At 34.2% G+C, this 25,249-nt stretch overlaps 1 protein-coding gene across 31 annotated transcripts in view; it reads left to right on the top strand.

Moving 5' to 3' along the window:
- The window catches only part of Nrxn1 (neurexin 1), a 1,068,088-nt gene that overhangs the window by 98,555 nt on the left and 944,284 nt on the right, over positions 1 to 25,249 (top strand). For 9 of the 31 annotated variants that reach the window (XM_077792134.1, XM_077792123.1, XM_077792118.1 and 6 more), the window contains exons 2-4: positions 803 to 820; positions 4,165 to 4,194; positions 4,999 to 5,010. The exons of 10 other annotated variants lie outside the window; for them this stretch is intronic. In XM_077792134.1, coding sequence (XP_077648260.1) covers positions 803 to 820; positions 4,165 to 4,194; positions 4,999 to 5,010 — 60 coding nt within the window. The remainder of the gene's footprint in view (positions 1 to 802; positions 821 to 4,164; positions 4,195 to 4,998; positions 5,011 to 25,249) is intronic. 12 more of the 31 variants (XM_077792132.1, XM_077792130.1, XM_077792119.1 and 9 more) reach the window with 3 other exon arrangements.

Raw genomic sequence — 25,249 nt, 5'->3', positions numbered from 1 at the left:
ATCTATTATATAGATATATGGAAATACAAGGGAAGAGTTTGCCAAATTTTGTTTTAGTTTAACTACATTGATAATCTCATCCTAAATAGAATTACAGAGCAATTAAACTTGATCAGCTTTGCCTGATGGATAGCTTCCTCATGAGCTTCCCTTGAAATGGTCATTGTTTTACTCAGCAACTTAGAAAGTTAACATTTTAATAAATTATAGTAAACTGCCATCCTTTGCAATAAAATGACTATGCTCTAATAATAAACTGTGCATTTTAGTTGCATACATTTGCATTGTATTGTTTTAAGAAAGTCAGTTGAGTTACTAGAAATACTAGAAGGCAGCAGTGCCTAAAGGATAATATATCTAGTAGAACTGGAGTAACTTCAGGTGAAATTTCCAGTGGACTTTTTCTTTTATCCAGGTCCCAATCAATAGATAGAAATAGGACCTTTTAGAATTGCTAAAATATAAAAAAGCTTTTAAAAATAATTGTTTAGAATATCCCTGCCAGCGACATGTAATAATCGTAATGCGTGCTTTACACTGGGCAGTGAAATGCTTTTAAAAAAAACCCTTTGTTCAGGACATGGCAGTAATCCTGAAATCTTGTCTCACAACCTTTAAATGCTGCCAGTGGGAGGGAACCCGCTCCCCTGTGACTTTGTTTCCCCCTGGAATGGTAGTGATGGAGCACTTGCATGATGTGTTTGGTGCCTTGCATGAGGAAGACATGCAAAGGCAAGGTCCAGTCTGCATGCTGCTTAATCAATGTTTTTCCTTTTCTCTCCTCCTTGTCATGTGCTTTCAGAAGACAACAATGTGGAAGGTGGGTGCTTTCTACCTTATTTTCCAACTCTCATTTGCCTTTTATTTCTTAGTATTAATAGAGTATGCCTCGAATGTCCACGGTAAGTTGAACTTCCTTCTGAACGTTGGTTGGTGTCTGGGTTATGTATCACTTTTCATATAGAACACACACACACACTCCCATGCCCATCAGCCCCGAGAATACGGAACACCCTCAGTCTTGAGTCCAACCTTTGATGGATTTCAGCATCCCACATGAACCTGAGGATGCTTACTGCAGTGTTCTATATGGAAAAATGATACAGTGCTACTTCTTTTTATTTTAGAAGAGAAAGCATTTCTTTGCAGTTTCAAAACACAGTGCATGACCCTTTCTTCATTTTTTAATCTTGATCAAAATGATTTCTTCTTTTCTGTTGGAAATGTTTAGCATTGTATCATTTCAAGTCCATTGTTTTGTTTCTAATGTTTTGACTTATAAACAGAACACAGAATAAAATACTGACTATAAGTAAGAGGCGTAAGTGTAGATTAAAAATAAGTCATTGGCCAATGGAAATGACAGCCCACAGCACTCTGATGTCAATGTTGGTAAGTATATTTGTCATATTCTGTGTCTGTGGAAACTATTTTATCCAAGTTTTCTTAAATTTTCTATATCAAGGATTTTTCAGAAACTTATGCATTTTCCTGTAGAGTCCTGGAGAGATAGTTCAATATTTTTTATTTTAAAAGAACATCAATTATCAGTGTACTTCTGACCAAAGCTTCAAAAGATAAGCATACAAAAAAGAACTAGGTATAGCAAAAGAATTGTGAAAGGGAAGGTTTTATCTTACATACATTACATCATTTTATATAGTCACAGCATTAACAGTCCTTGCATAAGCAGTTAATTAATATTTACATATTAGAAGACAGTATTTAGCTTATTTTGCTATTATATTTTGAAATATAGTCATTCTGTAAAAATATGAACATCTCTACAGAAGAATGGATTTCTTACAAAAAGACTCCCCATCCAAATTTACTGACAAATAGCCATTAACTTACCAACTTTTTGTTTCCAAAAAACAACTCTTCATGGTAACACAAAATTGATCAGTAGCAGGGTTCAACATCATATTTGTGTTTCTTTCATGGACAGAATTATAGTTGATGCTCAATATTTGTTTTGTTTTTTAAGCTTCAAAGAGATTGTACATACATCACACTTTTCTAAGTGTTGAATCAGCATTTGGCTTCTGTTTTTTGTCATATAATTTTAATTGCATGTGAGAATACACTTGATAAAGATGACATTACCCTGAAGGCCTGATATCTTTTAAAATTGGTCTCATTTATATTGTGCACATGAATCGAGTTTGAAAGTCATTTCTAAATGATATCTTTTCAACCCTTTTTGCATCTTTTTAACCATTTCGTAAAATGTTCCATGGTTTTGTTTTTTTTTTTCCTCTTTAAATCTAATTGCATTCCAAGGGGCTTTAAAATCAGCCTACTTAGCATGAAAGCCTCTCCTCAGATACACATGTTCCCTACAAAGACTTGATAAGATTCTCATGGTAGGCCATAAACAGGTGTAATAAAGTTTATTCAATCCTAATTTTAACATCCCTGTTTATAATGTGACTTTGAGAATGTGGCTGAGCTCCTCTTAGAGGCAATCTTAGGGGAAATTTTTTCCTCTTAGAGGAAATCTCACAAGGGAATGTGAATACTTTGGGGGATTTGTTAAATACCACTCTGAGAAATCTCTAAATTTATTTTCTAAAGGTTAGAGTCTTTAAAATTATCATAGATAATTCCAGGATTTAATCTATAAAAACATTATTATGAAACATGATTAGTAGTTTTAAAAGTAAAGTTAAATGAAAACTTATAGAATCTGGACAAATCAGTCACTCTTCTTCACTGTATACAACATGAATCATCAGCAGATCATAAATTGTAATCTTCTGTGTGAAGATTTTTTGTTAAAATCACTCAAGAAACACAGCTACTATACAGTGCAGCATATGCCAGTGTTTAAATTGCAGTTCTAGAACTCTTTGCCCCCAGTGCATTCCAACCAGAGGTTGAAAGAATACCAAACTAATGTATTAAATGATTTCCATATTATATTTTGACTATAAGATAATTTATAATTATATTTTCCCTAGAAGGATGTTTGAATATAACTAAAATTTTATGAAACTACAGATTACATTTAGTATTGGTGCAATTAATTCATAATGTTATATAGTTCAAAATAGTTTCAAGTATTTTTGAGATAGCACTAGGAATTGAAAATAAAAATGTTAAATTTATTGTATGTATCTTATATTGCTCCAACATTTTCCAAAATTCTTGAAATATACATTGATTATAAATAGCTTTATTTTTGAATTTAAAGTAAAGAACTAAGATTTATGTCTTTCATTAAAAAGTAGTGTCTTAATGAAAGAAATATTTCAAAGAGCATTTGCAATATTCTTGAAAAGAAAAAGGAGTTATCTTCAATCTTAATTTCACTGTCAAGCAGGAAATAAATAATTTAAATAAAGGGAGTTCAGTATTCTTTTAGGAATGTTTCTTGATGTAATTATATCCATAATATATGTCTTAAATACTTACACTAATTTATAGTTCAGCATTTAATAACCTTTCAGAAAATGCAAAATAATTTTGTTCTCCATGGAAAATTACTGGATTCTATTTAAAGGTGATCTATTCTTCCTTAAAAACATTATTCTATAGTAAATTCTAAAACAGCATGTCTAATTTTTTTTTCTTTTTCTTTCTTTTTTTTGGTATTTGAACAAGCCTAGTCAATTGCTAAATGTGTCAGACAAGGAGACATTTCTGCATTATCATTTCAATGTGACTAAGGATCTTTTTTGTTTTTTCATTTAATTATTAAACTGCTCATTTTTTTGATGAGGGGAAAAAGATCAGACCCAGCCCATGTTTCAGGTAGTCCTTTGGGTTTTTTAAAAATGTGATTTTATCATTGAAGAATGACAAGCCCTCTGAGGGCGGTATTCAAAACAATCTCAACAAAAGGGCATGAAGGGCAGATGTAATATTTAAGGGATTGGTTGGATTTTGAGTCGTTCTCTCATACTTTGGATTGTTCCAACTGATATATAGAAAATATACACAGTGCAGCATATGCCAGTGTTTAAATTGCAGTTCTAGAACTCTTTGCCCCCAAAGCATTCCAACCAGGGGTTGAAAGAATGCTTTTTGATTTGCCTCTGTGATACAGACATGTCTCATAGGAAACAAGATGTCTGTCACTGAACATTTTTGTCACTGTGACAACCCTGCCTTCCCATGCTCCCTTGTTTATTGCTGACTTTGCTCTTGTTTCCCTTCAAGGTCTGGCGCACCTGATGATGGGCGACCAAGGTATGGGCTCTGTTCCTTTTCCACTCTGCTTTCAGTGTTTTATTGTTCTGTAGCTGCTTTCAAACCATCACTGCAAAGTTTGGGCAAATGCTTGCAAATTATCTGGCTGCAAATTAAAAACATAACTTTTGTTCACCTTTTTTTTTTCCTATGTGTATTCCTCCCCTTTATTTGTTGGTTTGATTTTGTTTTGGTTTGCTCCTATGACTTTTATTTTCCTTCATTTCTTGCACTATAATACCTGCAAATAAATGAGACATTAAGAAATTGTGGTTGAAGATTTCTGTACATTTATCAGCATATGCAGTTAAGGGTGGTTATAGTAAAACAAACAAAACAAAACAAAAAACAAGAACCATCATAAATTAATATCTGAAAGAAGATTCTCAGTTTAACCAACAACATCAAAAAGAGTCCATTTTTCATCCATGCATGGCAGTTGGGGACATATAGACATCTCTGGCTTCTGGCTTCTAGAATGCTGAGTGTATTGTGACATGGAGTCAATAATTTTCCCACTACCTACATTGCCTATCTTTCTTTTGTGCAGTCTTTTAAAATGAGCATGGGCCATCTGATTCCTTGCATGTACTTGCCTTTAAAAAGGGACACATGTCTCAGAATGTATTGATTGCATAGCCATTTATCTTCAAAACCTTGTTTATACTTTCTTGTCTTGTATTGTTTAGTTTTCAGAGAGCAGTACATTTACATATATTCATAATTCTTATTGTTGTTTTTCTCCTCTTTATTCTATTTGTCTGGAAAACCTTTCTTCATGGACCCATTTCATCAAATGCATAGGTAAAAGTAAAGGTATTACATTATTTTATTTCTTTCTAATATTATCTTATGAATTACAGTGTCTAAATTATGCAAATGTATGTAAACCTTATGGCATTGGTAATGGGCACTAGGAGGTAGGTATGTGTCTTAATGTATATTTGTGAATTTAAGGTAAGATAAATTCATCATATGTTTTCTGTTTCACTCTCCTTCATCCTCTTCCCTTTTGCTTTTTAGAGTGATTTTTTTTTTTTGTTCCATGTCAGCTGCTTATATAATTAGTATATTTAGAAATTAGCTCCAAGTTTGGATGTCGGTTTCGACAGTGCCATTTAATGGTAGTTATGTGATGAGTACAGTGACCATAAATAAATCATCCTCAAACATTGGTGGAACACACCTGCCCTAGCCATTCTGTATTGAGATGTAAGTCTAAGCATGTGCAGCACCAAAATGGTATGCAGTAGGCTCATCACCCTGTTGTTTGCTAAATGTCATATGTACACATTAATCACATGGTGATCTAAAAATGAAATGTTGTGAAAGAGACAGAGACTTGAAACAAGCACATTCTATCTTTATGAATACTAGCTTTAAGGACATTATCAACCAGCAATATATTCCTACATCATTTGGTAAGTCAGGCATGTGTACATTTTGGCATTGGTACAAAACTCAGAAGCATGTTTAATTTGCCATTTGGAACCATCTGCATTGTGTTTAGTATTGTCATGAAAATGAAGTAGGTGACATGCAGCTGTAGCCAATGCATAGCATAGCCTTTTTACTATTCTTAACGTGTGTTAGTGAACATGTCCTTAGACTCTAGTTTAAAAACATTATTATCATTATTTTAATACAGGAATGTATCTTTTCCTTGAATTCCATGAATCTTTTTTTATGCTCCAAATTGTTAATACGGTGAATCGGGACCCAAGCTCACAGTTCTACACTTTCACATTTGTGTCGTCTAGCAGGGAAACTTTTCTGCTTGAAAAAGCATCTGAACATGAGCCAAGCAATAAGTAAGAAATTCGATCAAAGTTTTAAATGTGTAAAATAGAGCTTTAGAAACAAATGCTGTTAGGAGGTTTTGAGTCAGTAACGTATTCTGTTGCAGTTTCTGTTTTGGTCAACCATTTCCAATGATATAGTTTAATCTCATTTCAAGATCTAGCAACTATGCAAATGGCAGCATGTGTCATTCCTTTTTAAAGATTGTGTGTACTATTTGGGGTACTTCCTAAATACTGTTATTTAAGGTTGAATTCTCCTTTGCTTACTCTTAAGTGGTAGTTCTAATCATGTTATTACATGGGCTCGGGATGGCATATATTTTGTTTTGCTGGCTTAGGAAAGTATATTTGTATACGTGCAAGTATATGTTTGTATGAATGTGTGTATACATACAAAATTTCTAGGTATACACACTAATACATTCATTATTCTGTGAAAAAGTAACTCAAAATAATTTTCCAATTATAAGCGTTTAATTCTACATATGGAATAGTTCATGTTTATGTTTAGCTGATATTTGGTGTAATTAACGTTGAGTGTCACTTCATTCAGTTTTACTGTTAGTCTTAAATGTTTTCTGTTGGCAGGTGTAGTAAACATTATATTTTCATTTTACCTGTTTTCCTCAAATTTTGTCCCTCAATCAGCACAAAGCTACAGAGGACAAGAATTTGATTTTTTTCATTGCATTCTTCTATTATTAATGGTACCAGATGCTTTTTGATGTCAAATGGGAAAAGAAGATTTTAAGATGGACTGAGTGGTTACTATTTCATGTTGATTAATTAGATATATCTGTGTGTATATATATATTAAAAATGAGGATCATTATTAGTCAGTTTTAATTGCAAATTAACAAATTTATATTCTACAGCAAAATACAATCAGGACTATGACATGGCAGCACATTCAAGGAGTATCAATATGACAGGGAAATGAAAATGTGGGCAAGTTGGAATAAATAACAGAATGGAAGTGTTCTGAGAGTATTACAAAGTATGGTAGGATTTCAGAGAAGGTACACATGAATTAGAGTCTCTTGTGGCTAAATAACTCACCTGATGGTAGGGCACATTTTAGCTTTCTATGTCAGGTTATGCATAAAATAGATGTTAAACCTGGCCAATGTAGGAATAACTGATTTGTGTTATAAACTCTTTTTTTTCCCAAATCTTTACAACACAATGTAATCCTGGATCATTTTTTTCCTCCACACCATTCTTCTCTTTGGAGCAGTGAATACAGTGAGGTGGAAATAACCTTTGTGGACTAATGTCTTCTTTGTGAATCCAGAAGTGAAATGTGTTCACATTTTGAATTCTGCATGAATTCTTAATATTTTCTAAATTTTCAAATGCTCAGAGATCTATGAATACAATTCATTTAGTAAAATGATGTAACACATGAGAAAGAACAATCCTGTTGATAGCCTTCATCATCCTATCTATTCCTTTCTCCTGAGGTTAGCACTGGTATCATTCTGTGAGGTACACTTACAGAGTTGGTGTGGACATTATGTAGACATATTTCTTATGTCTCAGGGTTTGAAAACTACAAAATATATTATCATCTGTACATAACACAAACATGTGAGACAGTTGGATACACTGGAGATCATTGCTATGTGGTAGCAGAATCACACTGAAGGACACACAGGCTTTCTCCCTTGGGCCATGTTGCCCATTATTTTCAGTTGGTTATTTTGTTTCAAACTTCAGAGTCTATAATTTGGATTGTTTTTCATGATTTCTAAATAAGGCAATGTCACCTTTACCTGCATTTGATTAAGCATAAATTTCATTTCAATGAATTATAACTTTCTTTGGAAGAGCTGAAGACACATTATCCAAAGTCAACTTTACTATTGTTGATTTTGGGTAAATGGATTCCAAATAGTCTTGATGAAATTTTGCTTAAAAAGTCTTTATTGAAATTTGTCAGTATTATTATTATTAGGATCACTGATAATGTTATCTTTTTCCTGCTTTCGACTTAGAATTTATGTTTGTCTCTTTGCTTTGAAATTTCTTGTGTTTTTTCTTTTTGTATATTTAGTGGCTTATTTCAATATTTATTCATTTATTTATATTTTACTTTAACAGTTGTCTGAGAAAAATAAATGACTAAATCAAGAATTTATTTATATATGTAGATTCAGCCATAATAGGTGTTTAATAATTCAAGAGTATAATAAAGTATTAAAGTATTAAACACTTAATTAAGTATTGGTGCTTTGATTAGAGGTCTATCCTATTCCTGCACAGCAATCATAATAGTAATTACATATTTGCCCTTGCAATTATATTTAATGTCAACTTTTCCTACTAGAATGTAAGCTCCCTGAGGGCAGGAAGTTTGTGTTTTTTGTTGACCACTGTATTTCCAGCACACCTTCTTACTGTATCTTGAATTTGCCGTGTTCATGACCTAAGTATAATGGGACAGGGGTTGGGAGTGTTGGGGAAGGTAAATATAGAAGTGGAAAGGATTGAAATGAAAGAAGTAAGTGCTGAAAAGGCAAAAGGAAGTTTACTCAAATAACCAAAAGGGACTGTTACAAAAGGTTTTATGAAATTGCTCTGTCTCTAAACGTTCTTTTGTCTCCTATCATTCTTATTCTTTCTCAAAGCTACTATATTTCTTTCTAATAAAGCATCATTCTGATATAACTTTCATATGCCTTAGCACATTCACAGAATTGGGTCTGTAAAGAAATAAAGTCACTGTTTTTCATGTTTAAGGGTTTTCAGTTTTTTTGTGTGTCCCTTATTGTCTCAGGAATAAATAAATAGATTTTACTTTCAAATTTTCACTATTCATGAGACAACAGGTACAATGACTTTTCCCTGAAATTTAGATCTAAGATCATGCTATCTTAGGTGGTCTCTTTTTCTTCCATTTTTAATTAACCCTATTGTTTCAACTTCTATGTGCAAAAAGAACTGTATTTAAATTGAATATTAATGGTAAGCTCTTAGAAATGTCGAAATATAAGTCTTGATCTAAGAAATAAATATATTTATTTTGCATGTATAAATCCTATACCATATTTGCAAAATAAATGTCCATTTCACTGACTCAAATGAACACTTATTGTTTGATTATTCAGGACCCTTGTGATATTAGAAGGCTACAGTCTTACAAGTAGAACTGGCAAGCACACAGTTACAGAGTTTTGAGGTGCATTAGCCTTCCAGTATTAGTGAAATGTAGACAGAGACCTCAAATTAAAATCATTTATAGGGAAAATAAAAATAGATTTTTCTCCAAATGAATTATACCTAGATAAATTGGTTCTTCTACAACTTATTCCTAAGCAATACTCAATATTATCATGTGCTCAGAACTTTTATGTCACATCACAATTCATATTATATTGAATTTGTTCTTAAAAGAGATTTGATATTAATATTTGGAGAAGAAACTATTTGCTGCCTTTAAAATTTTTTTTTCTTTTATATGACAGCGGAATGCATTACAATTCTTATTACACATACAGAGCACAATTTTTCATATCTCTGGTTGTATACAGAGTATATTCACACCAATTCATGTCTTCATACCTGTACTTTGGATAATAATGATCATCACATTCCACATCATTAATAATCCCATACCCCCTCCCTTCCCCTCCACCCCCTCTGCCCTATCTAGAGTTCCTCTATTCCTTCCACGCTCCTGATCCTTACCCCACTATGAATCAGCCTCCTTATATCAAAGAAAACATTTGGAATTTTGGGGGGGAGGAGGGATATTTGCTGCCTTTACCTTGTCTTTTGTTTCTATCTTAGTCCATTCAAGTAGTCTTCATCCTGCATCTTCACACAATGAAAGGAGGCACCAGAGCTCTCTGGAGTCTTTTGTAAGGGCACTAATCCCATTCATGAGGGTTCTGCCCTGCTGACCTCATCTCCTCTCTAAGGCCTCACTTCCTGATTCTTCATCTGGGGTAGGATTTCAACAAGTGAATATTGAAGAGACACAAACATCTAGACCATAGTGGTTTCCATGATCTTCGTTATCTTTCAACTCCTGTGTTGCCATATAGCCAGTCTCTCTGTGAAGTACCCAACTTCCATTTACCAGAATCCTGATGTATATTTGTTTTATAACTTAAAAAAGTTACTCTTTCTGGCATAGAACTAATTCAAGGAAATATCATATTTTTTGATATGGATTCCTAAATCATATTTCTTCATTTAGATTATTTAAATAATAAGTAATCAGCATTCTTCAGAAAAAAATGGTGAATGTTGACAAAACCTTACTGGACTGAAATGTCTAGTACATATGCAAACTAAAAACAATCCTTTCAACTGTCTGTTAATTGACCTCTACTGTTGCAGTACTAGAAGTTCCTAATTCATAGCCACAGAACTTGGAAAGACTAGAATTTTACCTTATATGATTAGACATCAAATTTCTACTTTGTTTACATTATATACATAGAAGGCTGTGTGACTATTCAATATTTATTTTGTACGTATCTTTAGCTTCTTGTCCACCAGTTTGGGTATAACAGAGAAAAGTTACTTGAAGAGTATTTGTGTGCTATTTCTGAGATTAAATCAATCTTGTTATTATATTTATTACTTATAAAAGTCCCAGCTCAATTGTACCTTTGTAATATTGATTCTGTGAAGAGAAGTTGCCTATGTCTTTATATGTTCTGGAAATAATGATGACATTGAAAAACTAATCAACTAAACCAAAATTTTCTTAGGCTTGCAGTTGTAGATAAACATCCTGAGCGAAGAACATAGAAAAGACTCTCCATGACCAATAATTTAAAGGATGAAGTGGTATAAATAGAACATCAGATGCTTTACTGAAATATATTGCAAATAATAAAAACTTTTAAATGATGATATAATGGGTTTTAAAAGGATGATCCTTTCCCCAACATGTCTTTATTTTCTTTAACCACTTGATAACGGATCTTTTTAATCCAGATATTTTAAATCAACATCAACAGTTTGACTCATAGGAGGGTATTTCTTAAATTGTGTTGGCCAGGTGATTTTAAGAACAGTATAATTTTCCATAGTAATAAACTCATAGGCTAAAGATATATAAATCTTTAATTAGAATTAAAGAACTTTAGAGCAGGGGAGAACTTTACAAATCATCTCAAAAAAATAATATTGCCACTCTTAATTATAAAGCATGATAGAAGATATTGCTTATTATGACAGGTGAAACCTTGTGAAGACTTTGAACTGAAATAACTTGTAAGAATAACCAGCTTAAGGAGACTTCAAAGATTTCCTTCCAATTACGCTAATTGTTATGAAACAGGGCTTCATCTTATTCTTAAAAAAATAAACTTGGAAGTACTGGGAAGGAAACTAATCACAGTATTATAAAGCATGCACTGCATCTTATTTTCAGAATTTCCACTTAAGGCAGCTCTTACCTTATAATTGGGAATCCATGCAGTTGAGGTAAGAGTTATGAAGTAATGAAACCTGAGTTCTGATCTCCTATTTTCTCTTTATTGAACAAATAATTTTGCTAACAAATAATTTAACCTTTCATATCTGAATATTTCTGTAATTGGGCAAGTGAAATTAGTCTACTACTGAGGGAAAAGTGACATGGCAGATTGCAAAAGTACTTTGAAGAATTTTAATTCATGGTAATAATAGCAATAATAAAAAATAAATGAAAATATGTTCAGCACATTTGAATTAAATTATTTTAAAAATGAGTGATTCGTAATCTGCCAAAAGCTTAACAAAACATTAGTAATATCTTAATAACTTCTGCCTTCATACCCTATCATTTATGATTCTGAGATTATTTTTGGGTACACCTAACTGAATATCAGTGTCTTAATGTCCACAGTATAGAGAATATACAATAAAGTGTTAGTTAAATGGAGATACCTTTGAAATTCTTAATACTCAGGCTTGTCTTGCACACAGTGGTGTGCCTGAGATAAACTCGACTTCACTTGGAGAAAACCTAGGAGTTTATTGACAAATTGTTGCTTTTTAAATTCAAATTTATGGGTTGAAAGGGGCACAGAGGTAAATATTTTCTCATGGACCATAAGTATAATGAGAGAAAGCTTTTTAAAAAAAATTATGTTTTTGTCTCCCTTTTGTGACTTCATAAAGTAGTAAAAGTTGAGATTGCTACTAATTATCTAGTGACTATATTTTTAAGAAAAAGCTCATCAAGAACTTTTCTTTAGGTGCCCATAATGGAAAAATAATGTAATTCTTAATATTTAAATTATTGTGCAGTATCCTCACATTCTTCAAGATTTTGCCAAATAGTGCCTTAGTGAGACTTATGCTGACTACCCTATTAAATACTGCCATTGGGTCCCCTTCTGTCTCCATAGTAGTTTTTAGTTTTTAACACAATTTTCTGTTTTTTCACTTATTCTGTTTTCTTCCTACCAGAATAGAAGCCCCGTGAGGGCTGACATATCTACTCCTCCCTTCTAGTATCTCAAGGACCCTTGGCTGACATTAAGTAGGCACCCAATATGTGTTTAGTGACAGGCTGAATGAGTGCCTAAACAAAGGTGTCAACTATTGTCTTTGAATTTACTTTGATGTTCTTTTTCTTTTCTTATAGATTGCTACTTTTTAAGTTTCTTTTTTCCATTTTGCTCCAAGGTAAATCCTTCATGAAGGACAAATAAAAATCAATAAAAACAGGTGTCTTGTCATTGAAATGGGGAGTGAAGAGAATGCAGATTTGACCTTGTTGATTTTTCTTGTTCCTTGTTCAATCTAGGAGGCCTCTGAGTATTTTGGAAGGAATTTGAAAGCCTTTTTTTTTTTTTTTTTTTTTTTTTTTGGTACCAGGAATTGAACTCAGGACACTAAATCACTGAGCCACATCCCAGCCCTATTTTGTATTTTGTTTAGAGACAGAGTCTCACTGAGTTGCTTAGTGTCTCCCTTTTGCTGAGGCTGGCTTTGTATTCGAAATCTTCCTGCCTCAGCCTCTGGAGCCCCTGGGATTACAGGCATGCACCACTATGCCCATTGAAAGCCATTCTTAAAACCACTGATGATCAAGGTTTTCCTATAAAATTTCCCTCATAAACAGTCTTAAAGGAATGTTCGTTAAGAGGACAGTCATTGATCTTGTATGTCTCTATGTCTATCTAGGTAAGAAGAAGAGGCTTCTGGAAGTTTGGCTCCTAAATAGCATGATTCACTGTGACCTTTTCAGAAAGTATCTTTTGGAAATTTGTGACAGTGGGTGGGCTTAAAGAGTGAAGTTCTCATACTTTCTGATCATGTTGCTTATCTTATGCTTCTTGTGAAGAGAAACAGACTCCTTCTTCTCTAATCCTCATATAGCTTTATACACCTAAGGGGCTTTTGACTTTTTCCTAGCTTATAGAGAAAAATCATATGTTCATCCAGATGATTGATCAAGGAGTCCAGCTGTCTTAAGCTGTGGAAACTGCACTGAAGAACTATAGTGGAAGGGAATTTCTGAATTAAAAGACATCAAAAAAATTACAGTGCCTAAGACAGTTTGCTTAAAATCAGTGTCTTATTCTTCTCCTTTAGAGGGAGGGAAGGAGAAGAGAGGGTTTAGTTTATCTTACTCCTAATCATTATTACTGAAATCTTGAAGAAGATTTTACTTTACATGGTATTGTTACACATGGTGTAAAGCCACAGCTTTTTTCATTAAATTTTTTGAAGGTTTTTGATATTAAGAAACATAATCACATGGATGATAGCAACTACTAATTTCTCTCAACATACTTTTTACACATTCAGATTATACCTACTTATACAAAAGTTTTATTACACCACCTAGAGCTCTTCCTTTTCTGTTGGATTATTTGCCCATGAATTGCCAAGTTCACATTGCAACCTTATAGCCCATTCAGAACTGCAGCAGTTAAAGTAATCTCCAGTAATTATGAGTATTTACTTATATCCAAGAAAAGGGCAGAAATGTTATTGGAGCTGTGAATTAAGACTCTTTTCTTTCATCTTAAAATTCTCTTATTATTACATATTCAAGATATAGACTATAAAATTATGCTACAGAGACACAATTCAGATAATTCAGAAAAATCAAAACAACTTAACATGTTACATGGAATTTTAAAGTACAATTTTTTTTTTCTTTTCTTTGGCCTACATTACCTGGTCAGCTGACCCAGTTTTTTATTTGATTTTCTGAAGTTGGCATTATTAAATCTGTAGACATTTGGAGAAAATTAAATCACTCCATTTAAGGAATCAATCAAATTTAGATTGGGCTAAAGTGTTGCCAGAGGGATGGAAATCCCTCAATTGGCCAATTGTGATTCCAGTTTACAGGGGAACCCTAGTTTTAAGAACGGTAGATTTTTGTAGACTGCCATTAGCAAAATTTGCCAGAAGTCAAAAATCTTCTGCTGAACTTAGTGAACAGCTCTTTTTCATGCTATGTTACCCTAAAGAATTATGTGATAGCTTATTGTGACTTTCAAAGGATTATTTGTTTCAATAAAAGAATATATTATCTCACTGACAATCAACAGGGAATGCATTTCCAATTGCTTTCCCAGCAGTGTGGCTGGATTTGCACTGACCCATTTGTACTTTCTGTGACCAGTGACATGGTTTTCAAAAGCACCAATAAAAGTTAGGAGTCATTGGGGAGGGAGGAGCAGAGGGCAAGGAAAACTACTGGGAAATGGAATGGAGCCAATTAGGTTAACATGCACACATTAGTATGTCTCAGTGAACCCCACTGTTATCTGTAATTATAATGCACTAATAACAAAAAGAAAATACATTAGGAGTCATTCAATGCAATAGAAGATGAAAGGAGCCACTTGATCCAAAAGAAAACCCACAATTGAACTGATGACTGGGAAGACAATTCATTTTGCCTTTTGTTCTCTTGTTGTTTTCAGGAATAATGTCTGTGAGCTATTAGGCTAAGTCCTCCGTTTCTTTTTTCTTGAACTACTTCAAGCAGGACATGCCCTCTAAAGAGGATGGCTCTTTAAACCAGGCTGCTTGAGAGTTCTTCTCCCTATTAGGATATCTTAACTGCTCAAGTACCTTGCAAACCTTGATCTCATTACCTTTGTTCTGAGCCAATAGTTCCCAGGGTGCTGCCCTTGCACCCAGCACCCCACAGTTAGCTGGGGCATATATATAAATATACAGATTTTCAAGGAACTTAACAGAATTTTATTCAGTAGTTCCTTGGCAAGTTGGAATCCTGTACATAAAACAACAATAACAAAAACTCCACTCCTTTCCCAGATACTACAAAGTACCTGCCAGCTTAGCTAATGGGATCTTGCCTTCCAAAAGCTGGTGACTTGATCTTCATGGTGATGTGGTTGTTTTTGTAACAAATACAACTCATTCCACATTGTTTCTGCACTGGAAGACTGTTCTTGCTAATAAAAAGAATAATTATGATCTTGCTTTGAGAGAAGCCAGCCCACTGAGAAAGAAGGAGAAAGGATGTGGATATTCAGTTAGGCTTACCCTTTACCTATGCAAATAAACAGTTGTTTTCCACATTATCAAATATGTCACTGAGCTTTTTCAAACCTTGCTGCAAAGGTCATTAACTTTCATTGTGTAGAGTTCAGATTATGTGCTTAAAAAAAGTGAAAGAAAAAAGGGAAAAAAATATGTGGCAACTGTTGAACATTTTATGTGATGCTCACCCATGCCCATGGATACTTTGTAATATATTTTAACATCATTTTCAATAATAGAGCATGGTAAACAGATGAAAACAAAGAAAGAGCCAAACACTTATTGTTGATCTCATATAAAAAATATTCAAAAAAAATGTATTTGTTGGGAAAAGTTGATTATATGGATTTTTTTCCTGGAGATTTTAATGAAAGGGGCATTAAATAACACAGGAATATCTAGTTTGTACAAAATCATGCTTTAGGAAGATATTTGGTCCTTTTAGTCTATTTAAGATCAATGGACTATATTTTTATGAGACATTATAGAGTGACAGACTCAAGCATGGACATTATATAGAGATATATTTTCTGATTTCTAATAATCCTCAGAAAGAAGTGGTTTTAAAAAAGTGTATACCCAAGAAAAAAACAGGGAGAAGAGTGCTAGAGATGATAAAGCCAAGCTCCTATGGGCACAAGAAAAGGGGTTTATTTTGTAGCTACTGTGACAGTAAGACATTATTTCCCCAGGTAGAAAAGATGTGGAAGAGTTTTATGATAGCAGCCTGAGAGGGTAACTTGAGGGTCTAGGAAATTTCTTATGTGGACAGTTACATATTTCATATAAGTTGAGTGTGCAAAAAAAGTTAGCCCCTTGCCAAAGATAAATCTCTCAGTGGCCCTGCCCTGTTGTAAAAAAATAACATTAAGTATTTAAAAGTGTCACATAATTTCAACTAATCTGTCTGTTCTTAGGCAGGAATCTGATGATGCAGGACACTAGACAAGTATATTTCAATGTGGGGGAAACATCAGGTGGCATTGTTTAGACCTGGAGTTAGCCTTAAGTGAGATCTATGCAGAGTTGAAAGCCATTACCACATTGGCATGGCTGATGCCTGAGTCAGGGAGGAAGAGAATCTGATGATGGGAACAGTCTTCATTTTTTTGGGGGGGGCAGGGGGAAGATCAAGGATTTTCTGTGTTAGGGGTGCACATTCAATTATTGAATACTCTGGTCCTTCTACCTCAAAATAGTACAAAGTGGATTCTTCTTTTTTTAGGAACTATGTAAGATATAATATTTATTTCTACTATAAAATTCTTCAGCTGTGTTACATTTATTAACTAGTCACTGCTTTTAGAATTCAGGATCCTTGAAGGCAGGGGTTTTGTTATTTTTAGTTCTGTATTGAGGACAGAGCGTGGTACACAGGATATAATAAATCTTGATACAAAGCCCATAGCCAATGGTCATGGTGATTGGAGTTAAATAGACCCACATTAAAACCTTAGACTCACTATATATTAGTGTGGCATTAAGAAAGTTATTTTTCCTCTCTAAGCCTCATTTTCATCACTTATAAAACACAGGCAACAAAATCGACCTAACTTTATTATGAATATCAAATATTCAAATATCAATCAAGTATATAATGTACTTTAAAACAGGGGGTAGAGTATTAGGTGTCTATTAGTGTTTTGTAAACAGAATTAAACAATTTTCAAAGAAAACAAAAAGTAGCTTTTTCAACTGCCCAGAGAAAAGATAAAAGTAAAAAAAAAAATATTTGTCCTTTGTATACCTATTTTCAAAGCTCATTTAGTCACAGAAGCAACAAAAATAAAATGAAACAAACAAACAAACAAAAAAAACCCCAAGGTGAGGTGAGAATGCTGACAAAGAAGTCATTCTGTCTTCTTTTTCTCCTCTAAATAACAAAGCAAGATGTTTCCTTTAATTTATTTTTTTTTAAATTTCCTTGATTAGGGTATTAAAATCTTGTTTACAATGAACTAGTTTTAGCATAAATCATATAAGCCTTTTGTTCTAGATTACTCACTGAGAAAAAGCCCAGCTTGCTTTTGACTTGTTTTTGCTTAATTGCTTTTCTTCATTAAAAGAGAACATAAAAATGAAAAAAAAAATTATAATCCCTTCTGTCCTTGAGTTTCTTCCTTGGGTGTGTTGTGAATAGTTAGAAATTATATGAAAGTTATGAGAGAGTGAGCTAATTATGAGAGCAAACAAGGCTTGGAAGGGAGCCAGGAGCAAGAAAGTATGTGATAATGTGTTTTACACCATGGTAATAGGGAAATCTATTACAAATTAAAAATCATAGAGCCTGGTAGAGTAGCACATACCTATAATCCCAGTGACTTAGGAAGCTGAAATAGGAGGAGCTCAAGTTCAATGATAGCCTCAGCAATTTAGCAGGACCTTATCTCAAAATAAAAAATTAGCTGGGCATCATGGCACATGTTTGTGATCCAACAGCTTGGGAGGCTGAGGCAGGAGGATCAAGAGTTCAAAGCCAGCTTTAGCAAAATCGAGGCACTAAGCAACTCACTGAAATCCTGTCTCTAAATAAAATACAAAATAGGGCTGGGATGTGGTTCAGGGGTCGAGTGCCCCTGAGTTCAATCCCCAGTTACTCCCCACCCCATTAAAAGAGTTGGGGATATAACTTAGTGGTAAAGATCCCCTGCATTCAATTCCCCATACTGGGGGGGGGGATCATAAAAAAATCTTAAGCATGGAAAAGAATAATTAACAAAAAAGTAGAATCATAACTTTGATCAAAACTTTACAAGTCTCCTAATTCAAATTCCTATTCAATAAAAATTGTGTGCTAGTTCTGCTGTGGTGATGATCAAAACTCACTTTGAAGGAGGATGTAATTATTACCTCTGAAAGTAACCATTTTTAAGGGGTGTTGCAGATATTAAAAAGTCTCTTTATTTTAGTCAAAATCTACCTTTTGAGCATATTACCAACATGCCATCTGCATGTTGTTATTGTTATATCCTAATGTGTTTATTATTTCTTCAATGTGCTGGGCTCTCTGTTTTCAACTTAACTGGAGTTAGGCACAGTACGTCTAATTCTTCATCCACTTAAGAAAAAAGAAAGAAAGAAAGAAAGAAAAATTTCTATAGGTACATCCTTCCACCCACCACACATAGACCTAGATTTTTCTCTTCCAAATTTTACATCTTCAGTCACTAAAACCATTCTTTGTAGTGTTTGAAACCCTTACCAGTTCTTTTCTGGCCATTGCCTTCTCCTGATATGAACTTACTATAATATCAGGATATGTCTTGAAGTCAAGTCCACAATTAATCATGTTATCCAGACGCCTGAGCCAAGACACAATAAAATGGAAGCATTTTCTGATTCTGGAAATAATACCTGTGTTTATGCTGCCTAAAGTGGGTATGTGTGTTAATCTGTTTTCATTTTGTTGATTCACACTGTGCTTCTAGGAAGTTGGAACCTAAGTGTCTTCCGTATGGACTGCTTCTAAGTCAGCCTTCCCCATTTCTTCTCAACAGTGGACCATGTGAATTTGCTTCAAAGCATGAAACATTTCTGTTTAATTCCATTTCCAGCCATTAAAAAAAAAAATACTAGATGTCCTATCGAAGACACTATGAGTTCAAAAATCAGTAAGGCATGGTATCTGTCCTAGAGAGACTTTAGCTCAGGAGGTGAAGGCATTTTTACATGTAAGTCTCATAACAGTTAAAAGCCAAAATAGAAGTTATTCACCAGGACCAGCATTCCTGCCTTAGCTGAGTCTTGTTGAATCATGGCTGCTCACCAGAATCACAGGGTTGTCTGTTGTATTAATTTTCTGTTGATATCATAATAAATAAACACAAACTTAGCAGCTAAAGCAATGAATTTATTATTTCATTGTTTGTAGGTCAGATGACTGATGTGGGAAGCTCTTGGAAAGAATCTACTTTCTTTCTTTTCTAGCTTTTGAAAGCTACCTACTTTCTTTGGCTGCAGACTTCCTTCCTCCATCTTCCTGGCGACAACCTTGCATCTCTCTGGCCATGCTTTCCTAGTCACATTTTTCCGAGTCCATTCTTCTGTCTCCCTCTTGTACTTATAAGGAGCCTGTGGTTACATCAGGCCCATCTGGATCATCCACACTTCTTTTCCTGTCCTTATGTCAGCTGATTAGCAAACTTAGTTTACACCTGTAATTTTAATTGCCTTTCCCTTATGATCTAACCTATTCATAGGTTCTGGGGGGTAGAATGTAGACATTTTTGGGGTGCCATTTATTTTAGCCTCCTGTAGGTAGAAACATTTAAAGCAGAAGAACAATGTAGATATGGACATCAAGCTATGTTAGAGAACTGCCCATTCTAAGAGTTAGAAGCAATTGAAGATGAATGCAGAAAAGAAGCCTAAAAGATACAACTGGCAAAATAGATGAGGGTCAAGATGATAAAAGCCTCAAGGAACAAGATAGGATTTGCCCTTTAGAATGAATAACCTGGCCAGAGAGCAGGTTGGAGGAAAGTAAAGCTTGAGGTAAGGAAGCAGCACAGCAACTCTGATTTAGTCAAGAAACACAAGCAGGAATTTATACTGTTATTTTAGCATCAAAGATGTAGAAGAGGGAATGGCACGCCAGGGAGGCAGGTTCTGTGGGATTTATTGATTGTTTTGGTGTAGGAATGAGAGCAAGACTGAAGTCAAAATTGATTCCTGTCCTAAGACTCTAAGTAAAGGTCATATCATTTATAGTATGGATTACTGAAGAGAAAGTGAAGGCAGGGAAGAGATGCAGAAAAGGAAATATTTTGATTTTTTTTTTCAGCCTGGGGATAAAATCAAACTATTTTAGATCTTGGGAGGTAGTTACATCTTTGTGTCCTCTACAAATATAATTTTCTTCCACTTGATATATCTTCTTTAAAAATAGATAAAAATATGGTTAAGAATAGCCGCGAAGATCACATGTCAACACCCCAGTGTGTCAGTCAAAATACATCCTATAATACTTTTCAATAAATTTGTGCTTTACTATTAGACAGATCATGTTTTTCCACATGTTCCAAAACATTTCTTAAATTTAGTCAAGAGCCTTGGTTAATAGACTCTAAATTATTAAGCCATATTGAGAAAGTTATTTGTATCAGAAGTGTTAACTATTTAATTATTAAATTCATTCATATTTCCCTTCAGTAAAAGTATCATTCTGTGCACTACAGATGTAAAGTTATGTTCAAAGCTCTTTGTGGAACGTAGGTACGTATATCATGTTTATAAATATGTAAAAAAATAAAATAAAGTGGCCACACAGGAGAGCAAGGGATTCTTGCTGGTAGAAGGAAAGAAAGTTCCTGGAGGAAGTAGTAGTTGAAGAGGGAAAGAGGAGAAGTGTGGATAGATTCACTGGAAAGGGGAGCATCTGGAAGAAAGAAGAACATGCTAAAAAATATGGAAACAGTCATGCAGAGCATGATCATGATAAAGGTTTTGGTATGGCTGCAACATGGGTGGGTTGGAAGGGAGGTTTGGAATCAAGGACCTGGTACCATTCTAATCCATAAATGTAGATATTTTAAATTCATAGAAAGTTTTTAGGCAGTACATGGACACTCCTGATCTCCACAGACTCTGTAACTCCTTCTTGAGTGCCTTAACCAGAGTCACACATTTGTATTTCTTACCAGAGACCTTAAAAACCTGAGTTTAGGACCCCGAGTTTGAAACTTCTTTTGGAACCTATACACACCAGGTATTGTGATGACTGTGTGCGTGCGTGTGTGTGTGTGTGTGTGTGTATGTGTGTGTGGCAGTGCCATGATCAGAGTCCCACTTTGGAAAGACATCTTAATGACAGAGTTGTAAATTATGGTGGAAGAAGGATTATTATGGGAAGAAGAATGAGACTGTGAAAACTGTCGTGGTAAAGGTGATGGGGCCTGGACCAAAATTTTTCTTTGGGAAAAGCAAGAGGGATCCAAAAAACTAGGTAAAATTCCTTCAGGGCATTTTCTGGGTTTCTTCTTTCTTTGTGCTTAATGTATGGCAAGTTGATACTCAACAAATAAATCAATGAAGACATTGAATAAGTTGAATTGGATGTGAGAGGTGACAGGAAAGAACCAAATGGGATTTTACGAGCCTGGGTATAAGTATTAGAAAGGTTACATTTCTGAAAGAGTATGTAGGAAAGTAACATTCATCTCAGATCAAGTTTTGAGAGATATCCAGGCAGATAGGTTCAACAGACAGATGAAAATAAGAATATGATCTTAAAGAAAGGGAGGCAGAATGAGTTGTGAATTATGGTATCAATAGGGAATATGAGAATTTTTAACCTGGTTTATGTCAGCCCAGTTAAAAAATGCATCACAAATAAAATATGGACTAGTAAGTAATGTTTTTAAAAGAAAGGTCAGATCATTCTGTTCAGGCCCTTTGTTTTATGGATGAAAAAAACTGAAAGACAAAGAAATGTTTTGCCCAAGGTTAATCAAACAGTAAACGGAAGAGTTAATCCTAGAACATAAAATAACAACAACCTGACAATACATCACACATTGCTTAGTGCCTCCTACCTCCTACCTGAAGGTTCCATATTGACCCATTGTCTATGTGGAAGAAAACTGATTTAACCTCTTTTATGTTTCCAAATCTGGGTTTGTTCTTTCTATGTGCTTAATGTGTGGCATTGGATCCATTTGGGAAATTCAGATTTGGACTATTTCAAAAACTAGCAGAAAGACACTGGGCTTGCATAAAAGCCCAAGGCAGAAGCCATCAGATTCATTTTATTAATTCTGGGTACATTGGCCCAGTCACCCTGACTTGTCTTCTTCTTTTTTTTTTGAGTCAAATTGCTATTATGAAACAAATTGTATTCAGTTCTAAATTACACACATGCTATGAGGCTAATGGATTTTAAGTGGTGCTTTATGGAGCCCAGGCTTCTGGAGAGAAGCCTCCTGACCACTGCTCAGGGCAAGAGCAGGGAGGGCAGGATTTCACAGCTCCTGCTGATTCAAACAGACTGCCATATACTTTTATCTGTTTTAATACCGGGTTCTCTCCCAAGATTTTATAAAGGAAGGGCCTCTTCTTTCAAAATATTTGAAAATGACCGCTAGAGGTTATTAATCTAAGTACTACACAGCCAGCATTTCAGACCTTACCCTTTTGAATTTTTTGGATTACATTAAAATACTCCAAATCCCTTTGTTTCAAAGGAATAAATCATACAAGTTCAATTTTACCATAAAAGTACTTCGGAGCCCTTCAGGCCTGTGGTGAGCAGCCTTTGCCAGCGCAGCTCTCTTGGCTTAAGGGCAAATTGAGAGGAAAGGATTTCATGTTTTCACAACTAAATGCAAGGCTTTCCACTGAGAAGGAGATATAGGCAGGCCTGAGACATTCATTTCAGAGGCAATAAAAAGGCCTCCATGTATCTTTCTCCATTTCTAACTTGTTTCCATTGCTATTTTGTAATCCAAGTTTTATCCTGTTATAATTTCAGAGTGGTTAATCCAAAGGTCCATAGGAGATATTTGGAGGTGCTATGATATGGTAGTAGATTAAGCACCAAGGTCACCATACACACCCATACACAAACAAAAATCTTCCCCTAAATACTCATAAAACAATTCTACTATTAAAGACTGATAATTAAAAAAAGAAAAAATAAAACAAACAAAAAAACTTACATTTGTCTCCAAGACCATCCATCCAAAGGGAAACTGCAATCATTCAAAACTTTGAACCAGATTAAAATTGAACTAAATTTTAATGTTTAGGTTGAAGAGCTATCTGGTTAGCAACACGGAAGACAGAAAGAGTTAAAATTTGGATAGGGGTGTACTGGAAGGAAGTACACAAAAGGCAAAGGCCATAAAGACATTTAGAAGAGCCTCAAAACTAATTCTAGGATCTTATTTATCATTTTTAGCCCTATGTAAATGAAAAAAAAGCTTTGTTCTATTTATATTGTCCCTATAATATATTTGTGCTGGTTGGGATTAAGTGCTCAACATTTTCTTTAATAAGGTGATATCATTGTAATATCTCAGCAGCTGATATCTCAGCAGCCCCATCTTTTATTCATAAATACCTGCTTTTGATTTGTGACTCTAAGCCTACTTATTTTTCTTTTCCTCATCTTTAAAAAATTGTACCAATATTAGTAGTTCTTATTGAGGCTATAAATTAATGCACTAAATCAGCATATTAATTTCTCAATTTTTAAAAGAACTTATTATCATATAATAACTCTGAGATACAGAGACAGTGACATTTGACTCTGGTTTGGCAGCTGAGAAAAGATGAACAAGACTAACTGTTTCCCAGTCACATGGTAAGGTAAAGGGCCAGTTCAGACCCAGATACTAATCCTCATGTCCCAGCTGAGACTAAGCTACTTCACAGACTGGTTTTTAGAAGGGCACTAGAATACATTCTTAGCACTCCTAAAGTTACACTGTGCCTTAGAAGAGCAGGAGGTAAACCATTTCTCAGCAAATCCAATGCTGTTCCTCAAAATTAAGTGATATTAAATTGTTTGACTACTTGATACGGTTTTCCAAGAAAAGCTAAAATGATTTCTGGTTTGGAGTTTGAAAATTCTTCTTTTAGAGTTTGTGTGTATAGATCTAGTTCATTAGTATTTATAGCATCTTTTTTGTTGTTTTTGTTTTTTCATTTCCTGAGAAAGGCTTATTTTCATTCTTCCTGTATTCTAAACTCTGTGATTCAGCATTCATTTAAAAAATTTGTTTCTGCTTTATAAGCAAAATGGATAAACGTTTTGGTATAATGAATATAGCTGAGAATAAATTAATTTCATTTGCATTGCCTATCTTGTTAAACAATATTTCTAGGTACTTAGTAGTGAGTTAATGGTGTTTAAGAATCCATCAGAATCCAGTAAAAACATTCATCTAAAAAGTAAATTGAGGATAGGCCTTCTAAAAGAAAAAGAGTAGATTCTTATGTTTGTTTCTGAAATCTACTATCTCTAATGTCCTTTTAGAGAACCCTGTGGTTCTCCAGTCAAATTCTGATTTAGTTTTAAAGCAAGCAATTGTTTTCTTCATGGGTCTGGGAGGGACAACACATGGGAGCTTTATTAACTCCTTAGTGTTTTCATCTGCTATCTGCCATTTACGTTGCAACCATAGATGTAACCATTCTGTATACATTTTGAAAGGTTGAAGGAAAGCTATTTTAATGAACACAACTAGCAATAATATTGATGTAATTCACATTTCCTAAAGGGTATGTGAACAATGAGCAGTTTATCTTTTGGGTCACCTGATAGTCCAAATTGTATTTTCTTTTTAGCATCTCATGACATTAAATTGCTGCTGAAATTTCCTTTAAAGAATATAAAATTTATGTGAGGTCACTTAATGAGATTTTTTTCTTGCATATTAATTTTGTACCAGAACACTAGGGAAGGAAAATTGAAAACATAATTAGTGTTGCCTCATCCTTGTTTTCTTTATTGGGCATTAATTCATTTACTCCTCTCAGTGCAAAACTTATTGAATCCTTTCCTGTGGGCTCAAGGGGAAATGAGAATTAGACCAAAATCACTGTACTTACATTCTAATCATGTAAAACAGGCATTAATCAAAGAAATAAGCAAATATATATAATGTGTCATAAGGTGGCACATGTTACAGAGAAAAAACTAGTGAGTAAGAGAGCACAGAAGAGAGGTGTGATTTTTACTTGAAGTTGTTGGGGGAAGCCCATTGGTTCTAGAACATTTGAAAGGAGACTTGACATGACTCTGTATGAGTACAATCCTTTCCGAGTTTCAG

This window comes from Urocitellus parryii, chromosome 12 (genome assembly GCF_045843805.1).
Source record: "Urocitellus parryii isolate mUroPar1 chromosome 12, mUroPar1.hap1, whole genome shotgun sequence".
Taxonomy (NCBI): Eukaryota; Metazoa; Chordata; class Mammalia; order Rodentia; family Sciuridae; genus Urocitellus; species Urocitellus parryii.
This window is presented reverse-complemented; position numbering and strand designations above follow the sequence as displayed.